This window comes from Trachurus japonicus, chromosome 15 (assembly GCF_045865225.1).
Source record: "Trachurus japonicus isolate A0001 chromosome 15, Traja_1.0".
Lineage (NCBI taxonomy): Eukaryota > Metazoa > Chordata > Actinopteri > Carangiformes > Carangidae > Trachurus > Trachurus japonicus.
In genome coordinates this window covers 27,979,092-28,005,638 of record NC_140921.1, presented here as the reverse complement: position 1 = coordinate 28,005,638, position 26,547 = coordinate 27,979,092, and the positions used below count along the sequence as shown (strand labels likewise).

The window sequence follows — 26,547 nt, the reverse complement described above, 5'->3', positions numbered from 1 at the left end:
ACTTGTGCCTTAGCGTGATAGTCCTCTTCATTGCTACAAATTCTTCTCAACCTATATTATGTATAAATAGTACACATTAGGTTGTAGATAACCTGCAGGAAAAGATGGGATGGTGGGGAAATTGATTACAATATAAAGTGTTTACATGTTCACACATTTCAGTCACACAATACTGTCTGGCCAACCTATTGTACTCTCTGATTATCATCCTGAAAGGTGCATGCAGCCCCCAATTTACCACCACACCCTACACTCCTGAACATTCACACCTGCTCCAGTACATTACCATCTCCAAGCATCCCACACAATTGCTTTGACTATGAATTGATTAGAAAATTAGCTAGAATTTCCTGCTTTCTGTGATAAGAGGAAACTGCTAAAAGAGTTGAAAGTAGAAATCATTATAAGTAGCCTAGATATTTAATTGCCATATTTGTAGGCTAACCCAATATAAAGCTAAGGGCTAAAATTTCAATTGAAGTTCCTCTCAAAAATTACAACAGTAACACTCACCCAGCGTTGTAATGTTACAACAATTATTAAATTTAAAATAAAATATTCACAAAACAAGCTCCATATAAAATCTAGGGAATGTCTTCCACAATAAAATTTGTAGGCTACATGTTCTCTGTCTAGACACTGTAATAAATACACAAAAAAGTATTTAAGGCATTTCACTTCAATCTGATGGTTCTGTCCAGTCAGTCCAGTAAACCAAAGTGATGTTGCATCACCAAAAATTTGGAAATTGTCTGACTTATTGACATCAGGGCACGCGTGATATGTATGATCCAAAAACATTGTGAGACTGAACAATAGGACCCAATGACTATGTCGATGTAGTTGAAAAAGAAAATACATTTATGGTGGGTAATCTTGAAGCTTAAAAAATTGGATAAACAGACAAAAAAGCATAGGCTCGCTTCAGGCACTCACTTGAAAAATACATTATATTCTGTTCTATTTTTCTCCGTCTAAATATGTTGTACTTCTGCAACAGTGGATCTTACCGGGTTAACATCCATGTAATGGACAGCATGTTTGCAGGCAGATTTACCATGTGCAAATATTGCACCACTGACTTGGCATTGGAACAGCAACAGCCTCTCAGGAAAAGACTGTAATGTTGAAGAGCTTTTACATCCTCTACTCTGATGAGGGGCCATGAAAGATCCTTTTCTATATGTGCCAATGCAACTTTCTGCTTATTTCCAAGCTGCTTGTAATACAACTGTAGCCTTAACATGTCCCTGTCCTATAGGTTAATGAGCTGGTTGCTTCAAATGAGTTCCTTGGGTGTTGTACTGCTTTAAAAAAAACTCTTGCAATTCACTGTGTCTCAAAACCTTTTATAGATTCATGATATCTTTGTGGAAAACCAGGTGATAAGATATAGAAACAGTTGAGAAATATTGTTGAGTCATTAGGGTCCGGGCAGCTTGACTGTAAACACTACTGTAAACATATACCATCAAATTCTTGCTAAATACATTTTCAAAAAATGAGAATATTCTGGAGTCATGGTTAATGAAGATTTCATTTGGTTTTTCAGAATAGCATGTGGTTTTGATTCTCCTTTTCTCACCCAATCATTCGACTACCTCCATGTTGCCTAGTGTTTCTCATCAGTACGGAAATACACTTAAGTAACACAGGCTCAGAGTGAATGAACTGAGGTGCAATTTTCTCTTAGGCCTTTTACCCAGATGGAAGGAGTCATGATTATTTCTATTCCTTTTGTTCCCTTGATATTTGTGGAATAAATGAATTAGCATGAGCACTAAGAACCTGACATCACTTTAACAAATAAGAGTTTGTTCCATCTGGGTGATTTGTTATGGATTTTTTCCACTTCTCTGAGATTGCAACACATCCAATTTAGCACTGCAATTCCCTACAACATTTGAAGCTGCATCTTCTTTCTCATTAGCCGGTCCTTCTGCTCTTCCAGGTTATATTTGCCCTTCAATCATCATCACCTCAGGCCCCTTTCAAACATAATGATGCAGATTTACATTTTTCATCTGGACATACTATATCAAAACTTAAACTATTACATATTTTTTTATTCTGTGTAATGTAGGACCCAACAATCTCAAGGGATTGCAGGACATGACAGACTTTTTGTTCAGATTAAAGGACCATAGTCTTGGCCTATCAAAAGAGGAGGCTGCCCAGACCATTGACCTATGGGAGGGCTGGGGAGAGTATAAAACATTAAGTTTGGCATGTTTCATTAAAGCAGAAATATTGGCTAACTTCTTGTCAGCCGATGGAGTTAGCAGTCCCCGCCCTCGTCCCTACGTCACCACATTCACGCGCATCCCTTGGCAGCACACACCGTTCTCTCTCCTCATTGGATAAAGGTTGTAGGATACAAAGAAAGTTTTCTCCTCGGCTTACAGCAGAGCAGAGTGACTGACAGACCCGTGTTTCAGACCAAACACTCTATAGAAGTGATTGCTGTCGGAAGATATAACTATTTAAGACTTCTATTAACACAAATATTCTTGCTTTAACCAAGACCAACAGACTAGGGATGCAAATTATTGATTAATTCATTAATCGATATTTGATACAAGATGAAAGGGCGTTTCAGCCCTTGGCTTTCTCCAGCATTTCTTCACGCTGAAGAAAGCCAAGGGCTGAAACGCGTCCGTTAGGCACTGCTGTGCGTTTAATAAATGTTTCAAGACCATTTGTGAGTGCTGTCATTTCAGTTTTTTCATTGTTTCGATTTTTGAGCCGGCACCCAGTTTTATCTTTACACAAGAGTTGAGCACACCATTCCCTTTGTTCAGTGACTGACAGACCCGTGTTTCAGACCAAACACTCTATGTAAGTGATTGCCGTTGGAAGATATAACTATTTAAGACTTATATTAACACAGATATTCCGCTTACTTCTGCTTTAAGTTTAACTATGCTGCACTCTGATCTTCACTTGGCAGTGACACTAATGCTGTTCAATACATTTATTGATGCTTTGCAGGATGGAGAAGCCCAGCATAGACTGCAATCAGGATCGCAACACTTCATATGGAGCACATTGCACTCAGGTACATTCATGGAATTGTTGGGCAAAAGCACTGGAGCTTTGTCAGCTGGGCACACCTCAGGCAGGCAATGTTTAACAATCCCATGCAATGTAGTGATAATGATTATTAAATGGGACATATTAGGGAAATATCACTATTTGAAGGCTCTTTAACATATATTTGGGTGTTTGTCTTGCCTTCCGGCCCCCAAAATGTGAGAATCAACAAAAAAAAAAAATCTGTAATTTTCAGGCTCCCTAGGTTAAAATCTATGTGGTTTTACAAGGTGTTACCACAGTCTATGGGTGTTCCCATAGTTGTCAGATAATGATGTAACTAGTTTTCGAATTAGCATAATACCACCCCTATACCTGGTACCAGTAGAAGGGGTGGGGCAGGCCAACAGTGGTTCATTTGCATTTAAAGGGACAGGCACTGAAACCAGCTGTTCTGAACAGGGCTGTTGTAGAGAATGAAAAGAGATGTGATGTTTGATCCTTGGGGTATTTTGACCAAAGCATGTCACAGACATGTCTTTAAGACACCTGGGAACTATTTTAATTTGTGCCATATAATGTCTCCTTTAAGATATAGGGTTAGGGTTAGGGTTAGGGTCAGGCATCATGTGACCATGGTTATAAACACATATCCTACAAGTTAAGTCTTTATCTCTGCTAAAGCAAACATACAGTAGCTGTCTTGCAGTGGTCTTGCACTGGAAGGTGGGCTTCACTTAACTATTAACTATTATTAATATCAGAGGGTTCTCTTTACTGTTCCTTTGGTTAGATCTACAATGTCACTAACTTTTGTTTTTTTTCCCACTTTGTCTGCGACTCTCTCTGTCTTCATTCTGTAGGTATCTGTATTGAAGCATTAGGATTCAGATCAGCTATTATTTTTACTTTTACTATCAGTTAACTATTTCTGCTATTTCTTTTTTAATACGTCTTCATATGTTCTAACATTGCAGGGATGGCACAGCTGAGCTGAAAGAGACAGAAGCTGCCAGTGACTCCATCTGCTGGTCTCATGCTGTCAGGCATCTCTTCAGATAACCAGTTCTCTAACCTCTTCCCTTCCTGCCAGCATCTCACACCCTGCCTGTCTGTGCTGGACTGTCTCAAGGGCACCTTTGCACCGGATTTCTTGATCAGCCACTCCCTGTATCTGCTGGTGGTCCATCCTGTGCAGTGGGTTCCTGCTCCTCCTGCATCTTCTCATCAGGTTGGTGCTGCCTGAAGTATTCACCAGGTTCATCACTTGGGGCCATCTTCCTGCTGTGCCTATGGATTATTGTTGTTTCATCCATGACAGTGGCTCATTGTCCAGGATGAAACAACAATGATGCTCAATGGTCCTCTGCCTCCTTCTTTCCTCTCAGTGTACAGCCTCAAGGTGCTGAACCCCTCCATACATTGTGAGAAGCTTTTGGCCAATTTATTATGCCAGCGGGGAATCTGATTACTGGCATTGATTACTATGTTTTTATTCTCTGTCACCCTTTCTCACTACCCTCATCTACCTGAAAGCTGCGTCATCTGTTTTTCATTTTACTGTTGTTTCAGATGCTGTCAGACCAAAAACACTGATGGTGGAAAAAAGTGGGCACTTTATTGGATGTATGTAGAGTGTATTTCAATTCAATAATTACCGACATTTTGACCTTGACTGGTGTTGGGCTACACAAGCTGCTCCTCTCCAGTACAGTACAGTTCAACAGAATTTTTCCATGGGCCTTTTCTAAAAAATACATCTGAAAACTCTGCAGTAGCTTATAAACCAAATATCCACGTTCCTCCATTGTACAGAAGTGGCAGAAAGTATCTCAAAACATTGGCCAATAAACCAAAACGCCAGATATCACAGGGTTAAAGTGAGGAAATAAGGTTTTGGGTGGATTTACCGTTTAACATAAACTAATAATCAGGTCTAGAAAACACAAGCAAAGGAGTCTCCTTGGTTTGGAGCCACTATCAGGGAAACTAAACGGCTGCGGGCCACAAACAGATCAGGCTCGTTATTGTCCGGTCTGTTTGCCAACGTGATCTTCATCTGTGGACCCTGACAGGAGTAAGGCTCGTCCTGGTGATGATGTCACAAGTCAAAGATTCCGTCTTATTCCAGCTCCACCAGCAGGTCTCCCTCCCCCACCGTCTCCCCCGGCTTACAGTGGACACTTTTAACCTGGAAGGAGACATACACAGGCACACACATTCACACATCTGGTAAATGTGTTTAAAACATGGACAACATAAGTCATTACTTTACTTAATGCAGTTGAATGGGTTTCAAATGTCTCGTACTTTCATTTTTTTTATTCATTAGTAAGGGTTAGTGACTGACGATGCCAGCAGAACTACTCTCATCTTAACTCAAGTTTAGCAAATTGAGGTAAAAAAGAAAAAAAGGTAAACACATTTAGAGGATACAAGATAAAAAACTGTTACCTTTGCTTGTCTGGAAGCAGTCAAACTGTTCTGCATCTTCATGGCTTCAATCACACAAATCTCCTGACCCTCTGCGACCTACAAACACACAACCAGGGGCAAAAGGATGAGTATTCATGTTCAACAATCATGTCGGAAGCAGGAGAACAGGTGTAAAAAACAGGGGCGTCCGGTCATCCTAGTTGTAGCTCTTGTATGTGAATGTGTGTTTGGTCTGTGTACGAGTGTGTTCTGCGTTACCGTGTCTCCAGGCTTGACGGACACAGCCACCATGGTGCCGGGCATTGGTGAACGCAGGATGCTGCTGGTGTCTTCTGGGACTTTCTCTGGCATGTAAGAGTTCAACTGTGCAGCCAGCTTTGACAGAACATGAACCTGAAACTGAATGAAAATACAGAGTGTGAGCAACAGGGGAGGAGTGTTTGATCTTGACGGATGATTTAAAAAAAAATTCATTTTTGTGAAAAAGCATTACATTAATTGGTTGCAATCAGAGTGTGAAGAGGATTTCAAACAGTTTAGTAAAAATTCACCAGAATAAGATCTCCAACCCTACCTTTAACATTGTTCATGTAAATCAGCCGTTTGGATTCAGTCTTAACTGGACTATTTACTTTTTTTTTTTTTACATTCTTCCATAAAATCAGAAGCTTAAACCTCTTGATGGACTTTTATTCTGTTATTGAGAATTCAGTAAACAGTATGACATCTTAATAGAGTACCGCTGGCAGCTGATGTATGTGCAACAACCTGCGATCCACTGACTGAGCTAAGACTGCACTACTGCTTTGACAGCATGAGGATATAGAAGGTCATCTGCATGATGGTTGGTGTGTGTGTGTGTGTGTGTGTGTACATACTGATGTGCCGAGGTACTGCAGGACGATCTTTCCTGAAGCGTCTCTGGACAGACACTAGAACATAAAGACAAACATCGTTTACATCAGAACTGTAACTGTGTGAGATAACAACAATCTTACTGTGTGTGTGTGTGTGTGTGTGTGTGTGTGTGTGTGTCACCTGTAGCATCCTGTCTGTGCCATTGATGGTGAGTGGCAGCAGTGTTGAGGCCAGGTTCCACTGTCCACTCACTTCCACCTTTCCTCCATCCACCTCCACCTGTAAACACATGACTGTGTTCTTCAGCTGAGGCTCAGGCACAGTGACTGTTCATCAACATCACAGCTTTAGTTTTTCTAATATTTTACTCTGTTCAATTGCTCTGTTGGTGAATGTTTTATTCATATGAGGTTTGGTATATTTCATTTACTGATGAATGCACATCAGATACTCACAGTATAAACATTTCCAGATTTAGTAACGTCCACAGCATGGCGTCCCTCCCCCAGCTGCACGCTCAGCTCCCAGTGGTTCTGTTCCACAGGGGCCGACGACACTCTGAAAGACACACAGTCCTTTTTATATTAATAGAAGCCAAAGAGACAAGTTTTATTCTCTCATTTAAATGAACTGTGTCCTGTGCTTTTTTTAATGTAACAATCTAAAATCCAAGTGTGGAGCTGTGTAACACTATGTAAAGCTGGTTAGACAAATATGAAAACCTGCTCCTCTGGCTTCAATGTAGTTTCCAATATGTTGAGTATCAGAAAAAGTATTTGTCCAATTTATTCTGATTTAACTCTGATTCAGATTCTGAATTACTTTATTGATCCTCTGAGGGAAATTTTTCTTTGTTTCAAACTCCTGAATAGTAAGAGAAAATCACCAAATGTTTGATATATATAGATAAATGAAATATAATAGCAGAATAAGAACAGAATAAAATAAGATAAAATAGAAAAAGAATAAATACAAATCTGATAATAATAATTCACATATGTACTTGGTGTTTAGTTTACAGTATAAAAGCGGTGGTGACAGTGGAGTGAACCACACCGGTGAGGCTCCTGCCACATTAAGCTTTCTGCATGCTGACCTTAAGTCACCCAGAACCCTCTGTGAGCGGAGCTGAGCGGTGATGTACAGAGCTGCTGCCGAGGCCAGCAGCTCCCGACGCGCCTCCGCCTGCAGCTGGTGACCTTTGAACCCGTCAGGATACACCTCTGGCAGGAAGTTAGTGCTGATGTCACCGGAGATGAAGCGAGGGTGGGTGATGATTTCCCGAAGGAGTGGAATGTTGTGGGTCACACCTAGAGCGAAGACACACTTTGAACCCTTAATCTGAGGAAACTCTCTCCAGGTATTACTCTGATGTTGCATTCAAGGCCGAAAACCCCCAAATGAGTTCATTCTCAAGTCCTGATGCTTGGTTTACCTCTGATGACGTAGTTATCCAGAGCGTCCTCCATCCGGGCCAGGGCCTCGGCTCGCGTGGCTCCGTAGGTAACCAGCTGCAGCACACATCACAGAGACACACACCTTGTAATGTTCTTACTGCTGGGACTGCTAATATCAGATATACATTTACAGATCCACTGCTGACTGACCTTAGAGATCATGGGGTCGTAGTAGATGCTGATGTCACTGCCCTCCTGGATGCCGCTGTCCACACGGACCTGACGGAGCAGGGGATGGAGAGACAAGTGTGAGGAGAGCAGAAGGTTCAGGGTCTACAGCTCTCTCTCTCTCACACACACACACACTTACTTTGCTGAGGTTGAGTGGCTCTTGGTACTGAGACAACCGTCCAATGGAGGGGAGACCAAAAGATTTGTAAGGATCCTAAAAAGAAAAGAGCAAACTAACTTCAGGCTTCACTCTCAACTTTAACATTAACATCTAAAAAACTATTTCACAGAAACTACACTGGAGCAGTAGTTGCAGCATCATGGTCATTCATATTAAAGGGCAATTTTGGGTAAATTCAACTCTGGGCTGTATTTTCCTAACATTTTAGGTCTAAAAGAAGGAATCTGAAGATTTTCAGTTTAATTGCTCCTGTTTTGCGGTAGTTGTGTCTGTCCCCGCATCGCCACGGCAGCAATGAATGGGAGTGGATGTAAGTTCCGCTGCTTAGGCTGTTTACATCCCTCAAAGCCGCAATTTTTTCCACAGACAGCGTCAGATGGCGACTCAAACACGCACCGAGAAGTTTGTTTAATTCAAGCAAGCCGACATGTTTGTAAAACTAGATGTAATTCAAAGTCTTTGCGGAATCTCGCGCAAGACCCAAATTGTCCTGTGTTGTCCTGGTTGGAGACAGGCATCATGTGACCATGGTTAGTGAAGCTAGTCAGGGATGCAAATGCTGACCCAGGCTGGGGTAAAAAAAGAAAAAAAAAAAAGAAAAAACAAAATAAAACACTGGTTACATGTTGCCTATCTAATTGCTCAATTATGCTACAAAAAAAATTTCAGGTCAGGGAGGAGAAAAAAAAAGCATGAGAGCAGCAAGAGAGAGGCTGCAGGGAAAGGTCACCAGCAGGGAGACGCTGGTCATTCATTTTGGATCTATTCTCGACACTATTCAGTGTTGCATCCACATGAACAGCAGAATTATTTGAGTTCCTAACCCTAACTGAATATAGTTGCAATACAATACAATACAATATAGCAGGTTGGGAATGTTGAGTCTGCTCTGGTACCAGTCACTGAGAAGAACCCAGCTCCCTGCTGGCTCATGAGATAAATACGAGCCTCATTTGACACAGTTTTCCATTTGTCAATGTCAAGTGAGATTCTCACACACCTCAGCGTACACGCGACTCTCAATGGCCCAGCCGTTAATTGGGATGTCTTTCTGTTGGTGCTGCAGTTTGTAGCCCTTGGCAACCCGAATCATCTGCTCCACCAGGTCCAGACCTGTGATGCACTCTGTGATTGGATGCTCCACCTGGTGTCAAAGGTTAAACAGACAATAAATAACATGTTTCAGGACAACTCTACAGTAGGTCTTCACCAGCAAGTGTGTTTTGATCAGTTGAGATAAACTAGATGAGCTCTGGAAAGAGCTCACCTAGTTTCTCACTTGATACATGGCAGATGTTCCTCAGTGGGTGTTTCCAGGCCACAGACACACACACTGACCTGCAGTCGTGTGTTCATCTCCAGGAAGTAGAAGTTCTTCTGAGAGTCCACCAGAAACTCCACAGTTCCAGCAGAGGAGTACTGCACGGCCTTGGCCAGCTGCACTGCCTGCTCTCCCATGGCCCGCCGCGTCTCTGAGTCCAGGAAAGTGCTGGAGACACAACACTACACACTCAGACTCACTCAGCAGCTACAAGAGGCCAACACAAACACATTCCACACATTTAGCAAGACCGCTTTCTAGCAATCATCTAAATACACAAATTCTCTGTAGTGCTGCTTATTGTACATGCAGGGGACTAAGGGGCCGTCCACATGAACACGGGTATTTTTGAAAGCATGTGTTTGGCCTTTCAGCCACATGCATCTGCAGCTGTGGCCGACTGAAACCGGAGTTTTTTGTAACTGGAGTCCAGGTTTCCGGTTTCAGCAGTCATGTGTGGACAGGAAAATCGCAATTAAGCTCTTGTTGCCATTGTTTGACGTCACAGTGTGCGACGGTAAACAGTAAGGTGTATCTACATTCTGCAGAATTTTGTTGATATTCATGTGACAGTGAGCAGTTACTCCACTTCGTTGTCAGTCCACACGAAAGAATCCGCCCTGCCTCGGTTCGCCATTGTTGTTTTTCCGGTAATTAATTTTTCCAGCCTTGTGATTGGCTTAAATGGCCTTCCTGTGATATCGCCACCTACTGCTTTGGCATGTGCATGACATTGCTTGAGGCGGATTTTGCGGTTTCATGTGAACGGAGATATTTTTTAAAATCACACCCATTGGTATGGACGGGGATTTCTTTTTTAAACCACTGACCTGGGAGCCTCCTCCACCACCTTCTGGTTCCTCCTCTGGATGGAGCACTCCCTCTCATTTAGCCACAGGGCATTGCCATGTTTATCAGCCAGCACCTACCAGAATCAGACACATCTCTGAATGAAGAGGATGGAATTCATCTTCTGACATTCATCTCTTCACTTTTCACTTTTCACTGGAGCTAAACAACTGCGAACATCATGGAAGATGTTTACAAATGGATTTAGAGTCAATCAAGTTTAAAACCCATAAGCTACTGTATACATGTTGGAAATCTCTTGGTGCAGATAAAAACCAGTGAAAATATTTCACATCTTATCCAAATAAAAGGTGTGGTACCTGTATCTCGATGTGTCTGGGGTTGTCAATGTACTTCTCAATGAGCAGCCTGTCATCTCCAAAGCTGGAAGCTGCCTCCTGGGATGAGAACCGGAAACCTTCCCTGTGATAAAACACAATCACAGACACACAAGGTTATTATCGTTCTGAAATTTTTATTCGTTTTTGTTTTTATTTAGCTTTTCAGTTTGCTTTTTTATTTCAATTTAGTTTTAGGTAGTTCAACACGTAACAAAGCAGTTTTAGTTTAGTTTTTATTTAGTTTTAGTCTTTCAGGTAGCAACAGAAAATATTTGAAAAAACTGAATAGGATAAAAGAATGCATGACACCAAACATGGTTTACCAAATCCTTCAATTTTATTCTTCTGCCATTACCTGGAGCTAAATCAAAAGTAGAAATTAAAATGGTCTGCATCCAAGAGAGAAAAAAACTGATTTTATCTGCCTTTCAGTTTAGTTTTAGTTACTTTTTTTTAGTATATTTTTTGGCTTCTTTTTTTTTTTGCCTTTATTTGATAGTGCACAGTAGAGATAGACAGGAAAGGGGGAGGCAGAGAGAGGGGGAATGACACGCAGGAAAGGTCTGCCCGATGCGAGATTCGAACCGGGGCCGCCTGCGGTGAGGACAGTAGCCTCTACATGGGGCGGCCGCTCTAACCACTGCGCCACGCACCGCCCCGTTTTAGTTACTTTTGTATTGTGTAGTTTTTATTTGTCATTTTTACTTTGATTTCAGTTCATTAATTTAATTTATTTTATGGCTAGTTTTAGTTTTAGTCTTAGTCTTAGTTCTTCTCGTTAACTATAATAATTCTGTCTGCTTGAGAAGTGAAGAAGAGGCTTAGGGTTGGAAGCCATGCTCAGTATCAGCTGGCATCACTTGTGATTTACATCAAAGGGTTTCACAGTAGAACCTCAGGTCCAGCAGTGTTATCAAGGAGAAGATGATGAGATGTGACAAAACCAGGTACAATACCTTGTCTCGTCATCATTCCAAGCTATCCTCATTCCTTTCCCTCCTCCTCCTGCGGATGCTTTGATCATGACAGGGTAACCTTTCAAAATACAAAGAGAACACCACAACAATGTAAACACGCCTCGGTTTCATTCCTCAAATGAAGACATGAGCATCACAGAGCTGTCCACTCATAACAGCTGCATTTAGTTTGTTCATTCTATGAGCAAACACATGTAAACACAACAGACAAAAATGATCAAGGTCTTGTCTATGTATTGTATGTCTATAATGTATTCTACCATGGTGGTTAGGTTAGACTAGCTCTACATGCTGCTGACACAGTAGTGGTTCAGTTGTAATGAACCATAATGGCTGCTGTACTTGTACTTCAGTAGGATTTTCGTGCAGAACTTTAACTTTTTAAAAACATTTTTATTTCCCTCTATTGGTGCTAAAGGAAATGATCTGAATACTTATTGAGATATAATCAAAATCTAATGTCAAGATATACTATACATGGTGTATAGCAACGTTATAGTGCTGGTCTTAAGCAACAACGTATCCGTAGAAAATATGTTACAATGAGAGATCGGCTCAGTGGAGCTGGTTTAAGTTATAAGTATCTTTAACACACTAAAATCTTTTAAGTTGTGTCTAGAGAAATCCCTAATTTTATTTTTATTTTTTTTAAATACATTTGACATTTATTTTTCCTTCAGTGTGTAGCAGAGTGATGACTTACCAATCTCCTGAGCGATCTTCACAGCATCCTCAGCAGTCTGCCACAGAGAGGAGGGATGGTTACTACACTCTAACTGTCTCTTCATCAACTACACCTGCAGGTCCAGGTTAATATCGTTTGACTGGATCCAGAACGCTGGACCTGGATCACTGCAGGACTGAGTCTGGAACCACAACTGTGGGTCATGTGGGGTTTGTGTGCGGTTGTTCTGCCTTCTTATACTGCATCTAACACATCATACTCTACATACATACCCATAATGCTGCCAAAGGCTTAAGATGGATGTAGATGATGTTTGATTAGCCCAGATACAACACAGCAGCTCTCAGAGCCATGCTGGCGCTCCCCAACATGAATTAGTGGTCACATGACAAAACTTTAGACCTAACTCAGAACATTTTTCTTAGCTGTGAGAACACAATTGTTACTAGAGCTGCAACAATTCATTGATTTATCGTACAATAATCGATTATTAAATGAATCATCAACTATTTTGATAATCGAATAATCGGTTTGGGTAGTTTTTTAAGAAAAAAAGTCCAAATCCTCTGATTTCAGCTTCTGAAATGTGAATATTTATGGTTTCTTTGTTCCTTTATGACAATAAACTGAGTGTCTCTTTGGTTTGTGGACAAAACAAGACATTTGAGGACGTCATCTTGTGGTTTGGGAAGCACTGATTGACTTTTTTTTTTTTTTTTTTTTTTACATTTTATTGACCAAACAACTAATCAATTAATCGATTCAATAATCTTTATTTGTAGCCCTAATTGTTACAGATGTAATGGTAAAGAAATCTTTGGTAATGTGGATTATATTTTCTTTTAAGTAAACAGTGATATTAATTTAAACGCCCTGTGAATGCAGAAGAAGGGACCTGTGCTTTATATGTGCAGTGTGTGTGTGTGTGTGTCCATACCTCGACAACGCCATCAAATCCTGGGATAGTGTTGACCTTAGCAGCCTTAGCAATTAGCTTGCTTTCTATTTTGTCTCCCATTGCCTGGATAGCATGTGTGTCTGGGCCAATGAACATCACGCCCTCTGCTGCCTGCGTCCAAACAGCATCAAAACCAGGATCAGATTCACATTTCATGTGACACAGAGAACAGCTGATACTCCACTCACCTCAACACTGTGAGATGAGTCTGCTGTCAGCACCAATCATGTACTAATACTATCATCTACCATTTCTATCATCTACTTGGCTCGAACAAAGATCCATAGGGAGTAATCATGGAAAATGGATGGAGGTTCAGACAGGAACAGGATGATGATGATGATCTGATACATCTGATGCTGATGTGGGTCTGTTAATGTTGTTCACTAGATTATTTATAAATACATATGAACTCAAACTCAAAGAACTGGTCGACTTCAAAACTGCACACCTTATGTTCAAAATTAACAACAATATGCTGCCTGACTGTATTCACAAAAAGTTCAATAAAAAAGACAAAGCCATTAAAACTTCAGAGGGGTATGTATATTCAGAAAGTCAAAAATCAGAACCAACACTAAATTAAGATGTACAACAGCAACAGCTGTCAATCATCATCAAAAATCATCAAAAACATTGATCTGAAGCTCAGTGCTGATGCTGCTCTGTAAATAGTTTTCTACTCAACAATAAATACAGCAACTTCTGATCAATCCATATCAATTTCAAGCTTAAAATAACATACGGGTTAAAACCCCACACCCTCTGAGTACAGATACAGATAATTTATATGGTTGAACAGATACATAATGATGTACTCGCTCATCTCTACAAAGCACTGGTATCGGAATAGTATCGGCCAAATTCAGGTATCGGGATTAGATCGGAAAGGAAAAAATGTGGATCAGTGCATCCCTCATTTTACACTGTAGTGTGTGTTTTCTTCTGTGTTGTGTGTTTGTAGTTGTGACGTACTGTTCTGTGTGTGACATGAGTGTCAATGTGAGCAGGACAGAAACAGGTAAATCACTGGTCACAGTCAAACACAGTGAAAACCAGTCTTTTCCAGTCACCTGATGGACGGATGATGCTCTGTCATGACCTCGTTGAGTGTTTAAGAGAAAACTGATTCTGTGTGTTTACTCACCAGTCTCTTTGCAAACTCTTTGTTTTCTGAGAGGAACCCGTACCCTGGATGAACCTTCATGAGAGAAAAAATGAATAAAGCGTTAATAAGATGCGCTTCAAACAGGGGGAGCTGTAACACATGTAGCTCTGCAGAGAAAATGCAGTTTAAACATTAACAATGATGATGACACATCACATTATGAGGAAAACTCTGAACGCATGAGTGGAGAAACATAATGAATCTCCATATTTATTTTCCACACAGCTGTACTGCATGGTACAAGGACACAATTTACATCCCATAATGCTCTGGTGCAGGTTTACAAATACTGATCTGGTCCAAGTTGATTCAAGAGGAAAAGATCAGAGTGGCATTAATGAGCATTTTTTGTTGGAGCTTCAGCCGCAGACATGCTCAAAATGTGTTTCCATAGCAACGGAGACTGAACTGAACTGAAACCTGTACATAGACCTATGGGACATGTTCGGGGAGCTGAGTTGGACATTAGCGTGATGTGTAAGAAGAACACCGGAGAGGTGACTGAGCATTGGTCAGAACAACAGCTGTCCACAGTCACAGACAGAAACGACAGATACAGAGCTGCATCACATGACCAACACTCTCTCCTTTAATCCATCACTGTCTCCATGCTTATACTTTTTCCCTAACTTTATATAAAGCCCCAGTATGTAACTTATTTGGCTTTTTATTAGCAAAAATCTAATATTGCTTTCATAAATACGTATTTCACTGAAGTCGAATCACAGCCGCATACAAATGAAAGCTTCCTCGTACCTTAGAATGAGTTGTTACAAGTCGTTACAAATAAAATAAGTGGGCGACGCACCGAACCGAGGCGGCCATGTTGCATCGCCATTTTTTACGTTGAGTGGCAGCGTGACCGTAGGTAACCACGGAAACTCAGCGGAGCTGTCGGCTCGGGGAGAAAGTTTTCCAGGTAGCTCCTGTTAAAACTGTCACCACTGTGTAGTGTGAGGAAGGACGGAGGCACTGATGTTGCATTCAGGTGCAGTCAGGCAGACGGCCGTCGGCAAACCAACCGGATGTCATTTTACTCAACAAGAGAAAGACGGTAAAACGTGGGTCAGGTAAACAATACGACATCACCATGACAACATATTGTCACACCTGTATTGTTTTGCCTCGTTCTGGCGGACCACTTGTTTACATAGACGCTTATTTATCCTGTTACATGCAGCGTCTGTTGTCTGTCTGACATCTACCCGATTTCATGTGAATGCAACATCAAGAATACGTTCCGATATGCAACCGCACCGCTAGATGGGGGGAATTCCTACATATTATACCTTTAAATATTCAATTTACAAATTATGTCAAACACTAACACATAACACAATACATGAGAGCCGTTTCACAAATACAAAAACAATAAGTCAATAAATATAATAAATACATTTAAAGAATACATTTCAGATAAAATAAAACTTAAATAATAAATAAATAAATGCATACTAATAGTATAATACAATACTTACAGCTTGTGCTCCTGTAGTTCTGACGGCGTCCATGATAGCGTCCATGTTCAGGTAGCTCTTACTGGTGGGGGCGGGGCCGACACACACCGCCTCATCAGCCATCTTTGCATGGACCTAGGCATGCACACGCACACAAACACCAGAAGGTTAATTCCAGTCCTGACAGCATCTACAGGTGCTTCTCAATAAATGAGAATACCATGGAAAAATTAATTTATTTCAGTAGTTAGTGAAGCTCATATATTATATAGATTCATTACACACAGACTGAAATATTTCATGTCTTCATTGTTTTTACTTGCAATGATTATGACTTACATTTAATGAAAACCCACAATTCAGTAACTCAAAGTAGTTCACTATTGTAACCTAATGGTGTCACATTCTAATCAGCTGATTAACTCCAAACACCTGCAGAGGTTTCCTGAGTCTGGTTCAGTAGCTTCACATGGAGAAGAGCTGACCTCCATCACATTCTACTTCATTCAGATGCACCTGTATATCTGTGTTACATTTACATTTGATAATGACACATGACCCTCCTCTCTCCCTGTTCCACCTGTTGAGTCCCACTCTGCTCCCTGATCTGGGAATAGATGCCTGCATGTATCACTAGGGAGAGAACCAGCTGCACTGATGCTCATGTTACTGTGGTGTGGGTGTTGCATGCAGTCCCTAAAAGTGGAGGTTAGAGTTGTTGTATGTGTGTGAATATACAATGTACTATATTAACCACAAACAGATATAAACAGAAGCCGTGTTTCCACTGCAGGAGTTCCTGGTAAAGGGAGGGGGTAGGAACTTCTACAGGAACCGTCCTCTCACTCGGCCCTCTCAGTGGTCGTGTTTCTACTGCAGACAGGAACCCGGTCACCCGCGGCGACGTCATAAGTTTCGATCGCCGCTTAATCGCTGTGCGACAGTTTCGACCATGACGTCACCCAGGCAGGTCACAAGCACATGCACAAAAATCATAACAACAACGAAGAAGGATGGAAGGAGCTGAGGCGGTAGGCGCGTTTCTGGTTTGTGTGTTTCTGCACATGGCGGCTGATTGTAATCCTGCTTGAGTTTTTTTTTTTTTTTTTTTTACTTTTCACGGCATTGTTTTGCGGCGTGATGGATCCCCAGTGTGTGGAGGTGCGCTGATATTTTCATTTCGCCGCGATGACTCAAACCCCCTCTGAATCTCCTCGGTGCTGTATACTGCAATCAATGTCTGCACCTCACCGTCGGTCCATTTGTGTACATCTTCCTGCTGTTTACAGCGGTGTCTGCTAGGCTAATGCTCCCCTTTTTAAAAATGCCGGTTGTTTTGGTGGTTTCTGGTAGCGTCAGAGCCTGCTCTAGCTTTAGCCAATCAGCGCCGGGTTAACCTCGAGCCCCACCCAGGAGCTTTTCAGGGCCGAACGGAGTACCTACCCTGGAGTAGGTACTCCGTTGGCCCCCGTAAAAGTTCCTGTAAATGGCCCTGTGGGGGAGGTTCCTGCAGTGGAAACACGCACCAACGGGGCTGGCCCCGTAAAATTACCCCAAAGTTCCTGCAGTGGAAACACGGCTAGACATTTAGTAAGGGCATTTTAGCAGACATTTGACCAATCTGGGAACTAAATCCTTACCAAGAAATTTCTTCACAATTGTCTTTAGGAACGTGCGTAATATGATGTCTTAAAATGTTGAAATTCAACTCCTGTGGGAAACCCCCTAAAAAACTACTCAAAGTTGGGGTACCCGTAACTGGATTTTTGAACACTCCGTAATGTTACATTTGGCCTTAAGTAACTTGTGAGGGGTCAAACTAGGGGTTTTTCATGATCCTGAGTTGATCGCAAACATTAGTTTTACGCCCAAAACACTCCTTGGTGGAGAAAAAAACAGCCACACCCATTTTTCTTGTTCATCGGAACCCCCACTACCACCAATAGAATGTATTGCAGAGAAGCCATTCCTTAGCATTGCAGAGGTTGTGTTACATACGACTAAATACTCAGTAATATAACTTATATTCTACCCTTTTTTCTATTTATACAGACCCTCCAGGATTTTGTGGTGTCGCTAAATTTATTAAAAAAGTTATTATAAATGTAATTTATTATGCGGATCGGTAGCAAGCAGCGAGAGAGAAAAGACAGTGGACATGCACCAGATTTCACATACCAGCAACAACTGAAACAAGTTTGTTCGAAATGAAGATAGGAAAAGCACAAAAAATACACAGTGGTGCTACATTGATTGCAAACATGATAATGTTAATCTGCACACACATTGAGCATCAATCTCCATCGAGCATCCAGGCTCTAAGAGGTCGTTTTTGAAGAATGGAAAAAGATAGATGTTGCAGTGTGTCACAAACTTGTTCATTCCAGCTTGGGCCTATTGCTTGGTCATGACCGTATGGTAGCTGTTAGCTGGTAGTGTATTATGGGATTTGTAATGTGAGTAATGTGAATGCTATATTGGTGGGCCATTATTAACATAATATTTTTCTTGAAGGCCATATAAAAGTGTATCGCAGGACAGATCTCCCCCAGGTTTTTGACATGAGATTGACGTGTGTGCTAGATTAATGTCCAACAATGTAAAAATGTAGAATATAAGTTATATTAAGTATTCAGTAGTAATAGTAGAAGTTTTTTGTGACATTAAAGAAAACCTCTGTCATGCACAGGAATAGCTTACTGTATCTCTAATGTATTCTATTGAGTATAGTAGATCACCGCCTAAACCTAACTGCAAAAATCCTCGTGAAGACTATAGGCCTACACCATGTTATCCTAGTTTGATAGCTAATGGAGCAGTCAGCTAGCATTTAGGAAAATAAAATGGTCAGATGGTCATCAGTTGCACATAGGAGTTGGCTAACTAACCATATTATTTACTGTTAGCCAACTAATAACCATTTTGGTAAGACTTTGATGCCTATCTCTATATTGCATTATAACCATACTTATAATGAGTTATAATGTGGTTATAGCATTGTATAACTATAATTATAAACATTCATAAATGATCATAATACTTTATAACAATAATCGTAACACACTATAAAGCATTTTATTGTGACTTATAAGGTCAGGTATTATAATACGTTATAATTGTTAGTAACTCACTGACAATGCCCATGTCGATAATACATTATAAACATAGTTATAATGTGTTATAATTGGCTTATAAACGTGTATAACCATCATTATAAATACTCATAAATGATCATAAGGCTTTATAACATTTAGCATAACACATTATAGAGCATTTTATAATGGCTTAAGGTCAAGTATTATAATAGAGTTATAATGCTCTATGATGTGTTATGCTTATTGTTATAAAGTCTTATGATCATTTATGAGTGTTTATGATAGTTATACACGACTATAAGCCAATTGTAACACATTATAACTATATTTATAATGCATTATAAATGTGGGCATTGTCAGCGAGTTACTAATAATTATAACGTATTATAATACCTGACCTTATAAGTCATGATAAAATGTTTTATAGTGTGTTATGATTATTGTTATAAAGCAGTATGATCATTTATGAGTGTTTATAACTATAGTTATACAGTGCTATAACTGCATTATGTATTATAAGTATGATAATAATGCATTATAAAGATAGGCATCAAATAAAGTGTTACCACAATTTTTAAGTTTCTTATGCATGTTATCAACGCAATGACATGACCCCTTTAAGTTCTTTAAAAAAAAAAGGAGATAACACATATCAGGTGTAGTATGTCTGTCAATGATCGAAGGTTGTAAATGGCTTCAACATGTCTAGCACTAGCTAACTCCAAAATTCTTCACTTTTAATGCTAACCAACTACCAACTATACCACTAAACAATACTTAGGCCGGTTTACCATGGCAATGAATAAAAAGAAGAAGAAAGCAACCTTTTAATGTAGCTACATGTACCCAATAGTGAGAAGTGTGTGTGTGTGTGTGTGTGTGTGTGTGTGTGTGTGTGTGTGTGTGTGTGTGTGTGTGTGTGTGTGTGTGTGTGTGTGTGTGTGTGTGTGTGTGTGTGTGTGTGTGTATGTTTCCGTTTTTACTGGTATGTGAAATCTGGTGTGCACCTGATGTCTTTCCTTCTCTCTCGCTCCCGATCCGCATAAAACTTAATGTTATATGAAAACAGTAACTAGTAATAAAAACACAGACATGCAAAAAAAACGTAATGGAAACACTGTGGCCACAGCTGAAAACAGCTAGTAGCCACAGCGGCCTATGATAGCAAATTTGCTGAAAAGTTGCAGTGGCAAGGCCAAAGAATTCATGATTGAATTTGCATTAATAGTTGAAATCGTGACATCATAAAATCCTGGAGGGTCTGTATAATGTCCTATAGACAAAAGGGTGGAATAAAAGTTATATTATATTGAGTATTTAGTAGTATTATGTAACACAACCTCTGGTCCGACTGGCAACGGATTTTCATATAATGGCGTCGGATAGAGTTCACTTTTGAATCGTCCAAAACACACACTACGGAACATCCAGATACCTCCATACTGTTTGTACATACTGACCCAAGTGTCCTGAAGCCGCCACATGAAAAAGTAGTTTGAAAAAAATTACTTTGATCTCTGTTTTTAGCCTTGTTGTAGCAGTAGCTCCCAGTGGCTCTGTTGATGTTTGAGTGCATGCGTGAGATTTACTGCGAGATGTTCTTCCGTGCTTACATCATACATCTAATGGTTTACAAAGACAAACGAACATCTCGCAGCAAATCTCACACATGCGTGGACGATTCAAAAGTAAGCACTATCCGCCGCCATTATATGAAAATCCGTTGCCAGCCGGACCCCCCCTGGAACTCCAAAAGCGTTTTGATGACTCTGAAAGTTCTCCAAACCCTTCCTTGGCATGACGATGACTAGAGGATTGGTGAATTATCGATTTTGGGTGAAGTATCCTTTTAATGCTAGTGAGTTGGGCCGCGTCGGGTCAGGGCTTCAACATCAACGGTTCGGGCCAGGTCGGGTTTTAATTTTCAGGCCTGTTGAGAACTCTACTCTCAAGTCTGTGCGAGGCTGAGGCAGCAGGGCTGGACAGTGACAGCGTGGGAAACACAGGTACGTTGTACACAGTGTATGAATGAACACAAATGGGGACTCACAGAGCTGGAGTCCACATCGCTGTGAACAGCTACAGTCCGGATGCCCATCTTCTTACATGTCTTCATCACCTGATGGAGAATAATGACATTAACTCTTAAGCTGGTCATGACTGATTCACCGCCAGCGTACTGTTTAAAACATATAGGAGGTGGTGTGATGTACAGCTGCAGGTCTGCACTTCATTTAAACCACATGACTTACTCTGCAGGCAATCTCTCCTCTGTTGGCGATGAGGATCTTATCAAAGGTCTGCAGAGGGAAACAAAGACAGATTAGTGAGTTTACCATTAACACAAGGACGTCCTTTACTCTGAAAAGAACAGCAACACGCTTTGTTAACCCACTAACTGTGGAGGCCATTAGAGTCAAACATGAATGGTTTCCTGGAATGATTTCCTTCAGCATGAACATGATTGGTGAGTGGTTACAGAGGAAGAGCTGGGTTTACCTTTTCATCGTGGCTGCTGACGGTGGCGTATCCAACCCTGCTGTGCAGCGCACAACATCTGGGCTGGAGTGAGGCATACTGAAAACACACACACACTGTATCAGGCAGCTGTATTATTACCTTTTCAAAAAAAACCTTTATGTTTAGTAGCTTGACACACACATTATTTTACTGTTTAAATATATAGTAAAACAATTAAGTGTCATAAATAACATTATTTTAACTGTGCGTTGTGCCCCAAACTGCATCTGTATGATGGTTTCACATATTTTTACTAAACAAACCTCTAACTAATCCTCTAGTCTAGGAGAATAACCTTCTCAATGTTTTTCAATTGATTTCTAAACAATATAAAAATCTATCAAAAGATAATTGCCACTTTCTTCAGATGCATTCATCATGGAGAGAATGAGAAAACTAAATGCAAAGTAAAACTTTTCATGTTCACATGCGATAAGAGGTGGTCTGAGAAGACTGCACCACAGGTGAGTGTGCAGCTGCAGTGAAGACAGACACGCAACATATGAAGCAAAAGTCTTAAAAGAGGTTATCAGCCTCTATTCAAAAAGGAGCAAACAACAGCAAGCATAAAAGCATCCAAGAGTTTTTCAAACTATTTGTAGTTTCTGTATTCATTCAGAATATAATAACAGACAGAGGTGATGTGAAGAGTCCAGTGTTAGGAGCCTCAGATAACACTGCTGTGTCACCTTTTCTCACTGACAGTCAACTCGTGCTGTTTCTTCTACTGCTGAATCATGGGTCAAATCTCACTCATGTGAACACTGATTTCAGCCCTGGAAGTGAAGGGGAGGTGCTCTAGGGAAAACACAGTGGTTCTGAAGGGCCCCCGAACCCTCTGACCCTGAGTCAGAGTCCGGTCCAGAGGGACCCAGTGATGGTTTTCCAATTACGTCAGGATAAACAACGCTTATTTTAAACAAGATTAATGAATCCGTGGTAATTAACCAGATGTTATACAGATTCACCAGCACTCCTGTGGACATGTCATTATATCAGTGTTTTCCACTGCTGCAGTAAATGTCCAGTTGCCTGGGTAAGACATTTGCAGGGTTTGGTGTTCTGTAAACTGACGTTTGTGCAGAGTGAACAGGTTCTTCAATACAATTATTTTGCATTTTTACTTGCAGAAGTTTTGTTGCACTAACTTAACAGTAGCCATGGGCGTAGCTCACGTGAACGCTGGTGTCACCATACTGCTTTGTCATGACGCCGCGTGCATGACACCCAGCAGGGACAAAAGGTTCTGCAGCTTTAACGCAGAGTTAAGGGAATATGGATTTACAAATACTAACGGCAGACATATTCTCTAAAACAAACTGACTTTATTTAGTCGGTAAAAACACGACAGAGCAGATTAGCAATAAGAGTCAGACACAGGACGACAGAACAGAGAGTAGCTGGTTGGAAACTCTGAGTTAGTCAAAGTTACACCTGACTCAAAACGCTCAAAACACACGGACTGAAGTAAACACAACACCTTTAACCAGGTGCATCTCTCTACGGGGCTCCTGGAAGGAGACCCCGTGTCTTGTCTGCACTGTCAGCACCGTCCTGCCCGTCGGTACCGGCTGAGACAAGTCACCGGTGCCGTTCGTTCGGTTACCGGGAGGAGAACCGGCTCTGCAGGGTCTGTGCTCGACTCACCTTTAACGCGGACAGCAGCCTGGACAGAGACGGAGAGAGACTGTGCGCCGCCATGTTGCCCCACTGTGGCGGTCAGACGCCGCGACGTGATGACGTTTAGCTTTACGGAGAGCTGAATGGTGGAGAGAGGGGCGTCAACGCAAGGCCTTTTTTGTCTCAACTTTATTGAAAACAGTCATTCTCTGTCTTACATCACATTATTTCTGGAAGAAAATATAAAAACTTCACATTAACACTGTCAAGACGAGCAGGTCCACAGGTAGGCTACTCTACACTGTACGAAAAGTCAAAAATAATGTCTCTACCTGTCACCACCTGGAAAACATCATGAGGTCAAGGAAAGGTGTGAAGGTGATTTGACAGACTTCAAAGAAGACAGTGTGAATGACATGACATAAATCTACAAAAAGATAAAGAAATGATAGTTAAAGTAAAATATAAAAGTAAAGTAAGTAAAAGTAAATAAAAGTTAAATATGGCTGCTGCAGTTTTCTGGCAGAGATTTGATTCTTGAGACTTCGGCAAAAACATGTCCCACTAAGAGTAGTGACAATATCTATGAAAATTAATCACATTTTCTGATTTAGAATACTGAAGGTTGATCATCTGATAATGTTTTGCACAAATATAACACATTTTTCATATTTTTGTTGATATTTGTATTAATTATTTGATTATATACAAGGCCAGTACCCACAAAAGCACATGTCCTCTGACAAGTTCATATTATTTCAATTTAATATTAAACTGTGAAAAAGTTATTTAAAATGCATAATATATATGTGAGATGAACAAGCAAATTTTAAAAAGCATTTAAAACTAAAATCAATGGATTTTCAAAAATATTTAATTAAAGTTTGTGGCTGCCAAAAATGCGTCCCAGGTTTTTGTCAACACAGTCAGATTTTTATGAATAAGCTTTTAAATCAGGCAACTACATGGTCAGCTGTATTCCTGAGGACCCCTTTCCACTCTGCTACATCCACTAAATGACATAAGACCACACAGGCTCCTGTAAGTTTGCTATTTTTCCAATAATCTTCACATATTTATTGATATTGCTAGTGTCACAAACATGACGTGTCAACACTGTCTCTTTCGTATATGGAAAATTCTTCTAGATTATATGACACAGATGTAAGCAGTCTAAGAGTGAATCAGAGCTAGCTAGCAACAGAGAGAAAACAAAATGGCTCCTGTTTAGAGCTCATGCGTTTTATCTAAAAAACTGTGTTTTTGTCAACACTGTCAGACGTCAACACTGTCAGATTCTCTGTCTGACTGTGGTGACACATATATGACAGTGTTGACAAAAATATCCAAATCATCCACAATGGAGGCTTAAATATAATAATGAAGCCTAATAATTAATGTTTACAATAAACAGTATTAATAGTAATTTGATGTGTAATAATTCTTTATCCTCTTTATTAACAATATACATAATTTTTCTTCTACACTTAGGCCATGTTTCACATATTCACATTGGTCACATTTCATAATATAATTAAAATGTTTATTTTATTTTATTTAATTGAATGTACTTACAATTAAATATAGAATTGAATACACTTGGTGATTTACTGATGAAAATGTTGCATGCATTTTAAGGAAGTATGGTGAGGCCCGGGAGCCCAGATGACAGATATTTTGCATAAAAACACACCCACAAATGACGTCAGGATTGAAGCTGAACCAACTAGTGGTACCAAGCAGTAACAGCATGAGGCAGTAGATTTTAAAGATATGGGCTGTTTTATTTAGCAATGTTACCTGTCGCAATGATGCGACCTTGGTGTCTATAGGGTGAAGCCACTGTCACCACTGTCAGACTCCGTCACCACTGTCAGACTCCGTCACCACTGTCAGATTAAAGTTTTTTTTTGTTGTGAAATAGTATGTTTTCAACCTGTTATTCCAAAGCAGGTGATGTACTAAAGGAACCTTTTTCTTTAAATCCAAAAATGTGTTCATTTGTGTTCAAAACTGTCATTTCCTATATTTAATTCAAATAATAAGACTCACATGATGTCAGAGTTTTCAAAGTGCACACGTAAAACAGCATAAAAAGTGATTAAAAGAGAATATTAAACATTTAGCAACAATATTGTGTACTTAAGGTAAAGGCATATTCTATAAACTGTTCTAAATCTATATCAGACCAAATAAATAGCAAAAATTCCCTTTTTCTTGTGTCTGACTGTGTTGACAAAAATTAAGTAATGGCCTGAAAAACACACATTTTATGAAAAAATTACAAAGTCAGGAGGTTGCACCGAATCATTAGTTGATTGCTGAGAATTTGTTCGATAAACATGTAAGTATAGATTTCTTAATGTTTGATTTTTTTTATTTTCAAAAATAAAACCTGTTTTATCCAAATTCTCAAGAATCAGAATATCCGGAAGAGTAATTGTGAGTGAGTGTATAATTCCACAATGAGAGGGGTTAGGTGACACAGATATGCTACATTATTTTATGATGATGATAGGCCTATTATTATTAAGGATTTTCAGTTGAGCAGACCGCGGCCTGTTGCACCAGGGCTATAATAACATAAACTGAGGTCAAGAGTGAGCATCAGTCCAGTCTGTCCTGCAGTTATCTGTTTACTGAAGGGCAATAGTTCTGGTAAAATCTGGTGGTCTTTTTTTCTAGTTCAGGTCAGAAAAGCAGTTTTACATAACTTATACTGCAGTATTGTTCTTGTTTACCAGTGGGTAGGGTAAGAATAAGCTACTTGTGATACATGTAAGTTCCTTTAATTATCTTGTCTACAAAATAGGTTTTACACATCACAATGTAACAGTATAGAAATAAGGCTGGTTATGAAATGCTGAGGTGATTAGCTTTGTTTGTCTTTGTGTTGTTTGTTAGACCATGCTTGAATGTATTAAAAGTGTTGAGCCTCCTTGGTGTTAAGGATGACCTTTGGGTCAAGTCTTGACAGGTAAGGTCAAAAACAATGTCAACATGCATTGGATGTTTGACTGTTGTTTGCAAAGCTCCTTGAATTGTTGCAGCACTTGTGTCACCTGGTTTTGAAAGTCATTTTACCAACCATAGAGCTCCAGCTCATCTATTTCAGGCTGAGGTAGGTCGTCTCTGCACCATGCACCAGGTAGGCTAATACACTGTATGAGAAGTCAAAAATAATGTCTCTACCTGTCACCACTTTAATTGACGATGGAAAACATCATGAGGTCAAGGAAATGTGTGAAGGTGATTTGACAATGACTTCAAAGAAGACAGTCGTGTGAATAGAATATACAGAAGACACACTGTGTTGAAATGATGGATGACATGACAGAAATCTACAAAGAGAGAAAGTGGAGCCCTTAAAATAATAGTTAAAATAAAATATAAAAGTAAAAAACTCCCATGCACAGCTGA

General features: G+C 40.2%; 1 protein-coding gene across 1 annotated transcript; it reads right to left on the bottom strand.

Annotated features, from left to right (window-relative positions):
* Positions 1 to 4,626: 4,626 nt before the first annotated feature.
* pcca (propionyl-CoA carboxylase subunit alpha) lies at positions 4,627 to 23,221 on the bottom strand. The gene is made up of 23 exons (XM_085800854.1): positions 23,155 to 23,221; positions 21,487 to 21,564; positions 21,240 to 21,287; positions 21,038 to 21,106; positions 15,914 to 16,027; positions 14,415 to 14,468; positions 13,247 to 13,378; positions 12,328 to 12,364; positions 11,604 to 11,682; positions 10,627 to 10,729; positions 10,288 to 10,382; positions 9,475 to 9,625; positions 9,137 to 9,280; positions 8,095 to 8,169; positions 7,935 to 8,003; positions 7,763 to 7,838; positions 7,424 to 7,637; positions 6,783 to 6,885; positions 6,508 to 6,606; positions 6,348 to 6,401; positions 5,728 to 5,868; positions 5,488 to 5,565; positions 4,627 to 5,224 (listed from the first exon to the last, which is right to left on the bottom strand). Exons 1-23 carry the CDS (start codon positions 23,206 to 23,208, stop codon positions 5,156 to 5,158), a joined length of 2,136 nt encoding a protein of 711 aa, XP_085656980.1. The 5' UTR covers positions 23,209 to 23,221; the 3' UTR covers positions 4,627 to 5,155.
* Between the last annotated feature and the right edge of the window lie 3,326 nt (positions 23,222 to 26,547).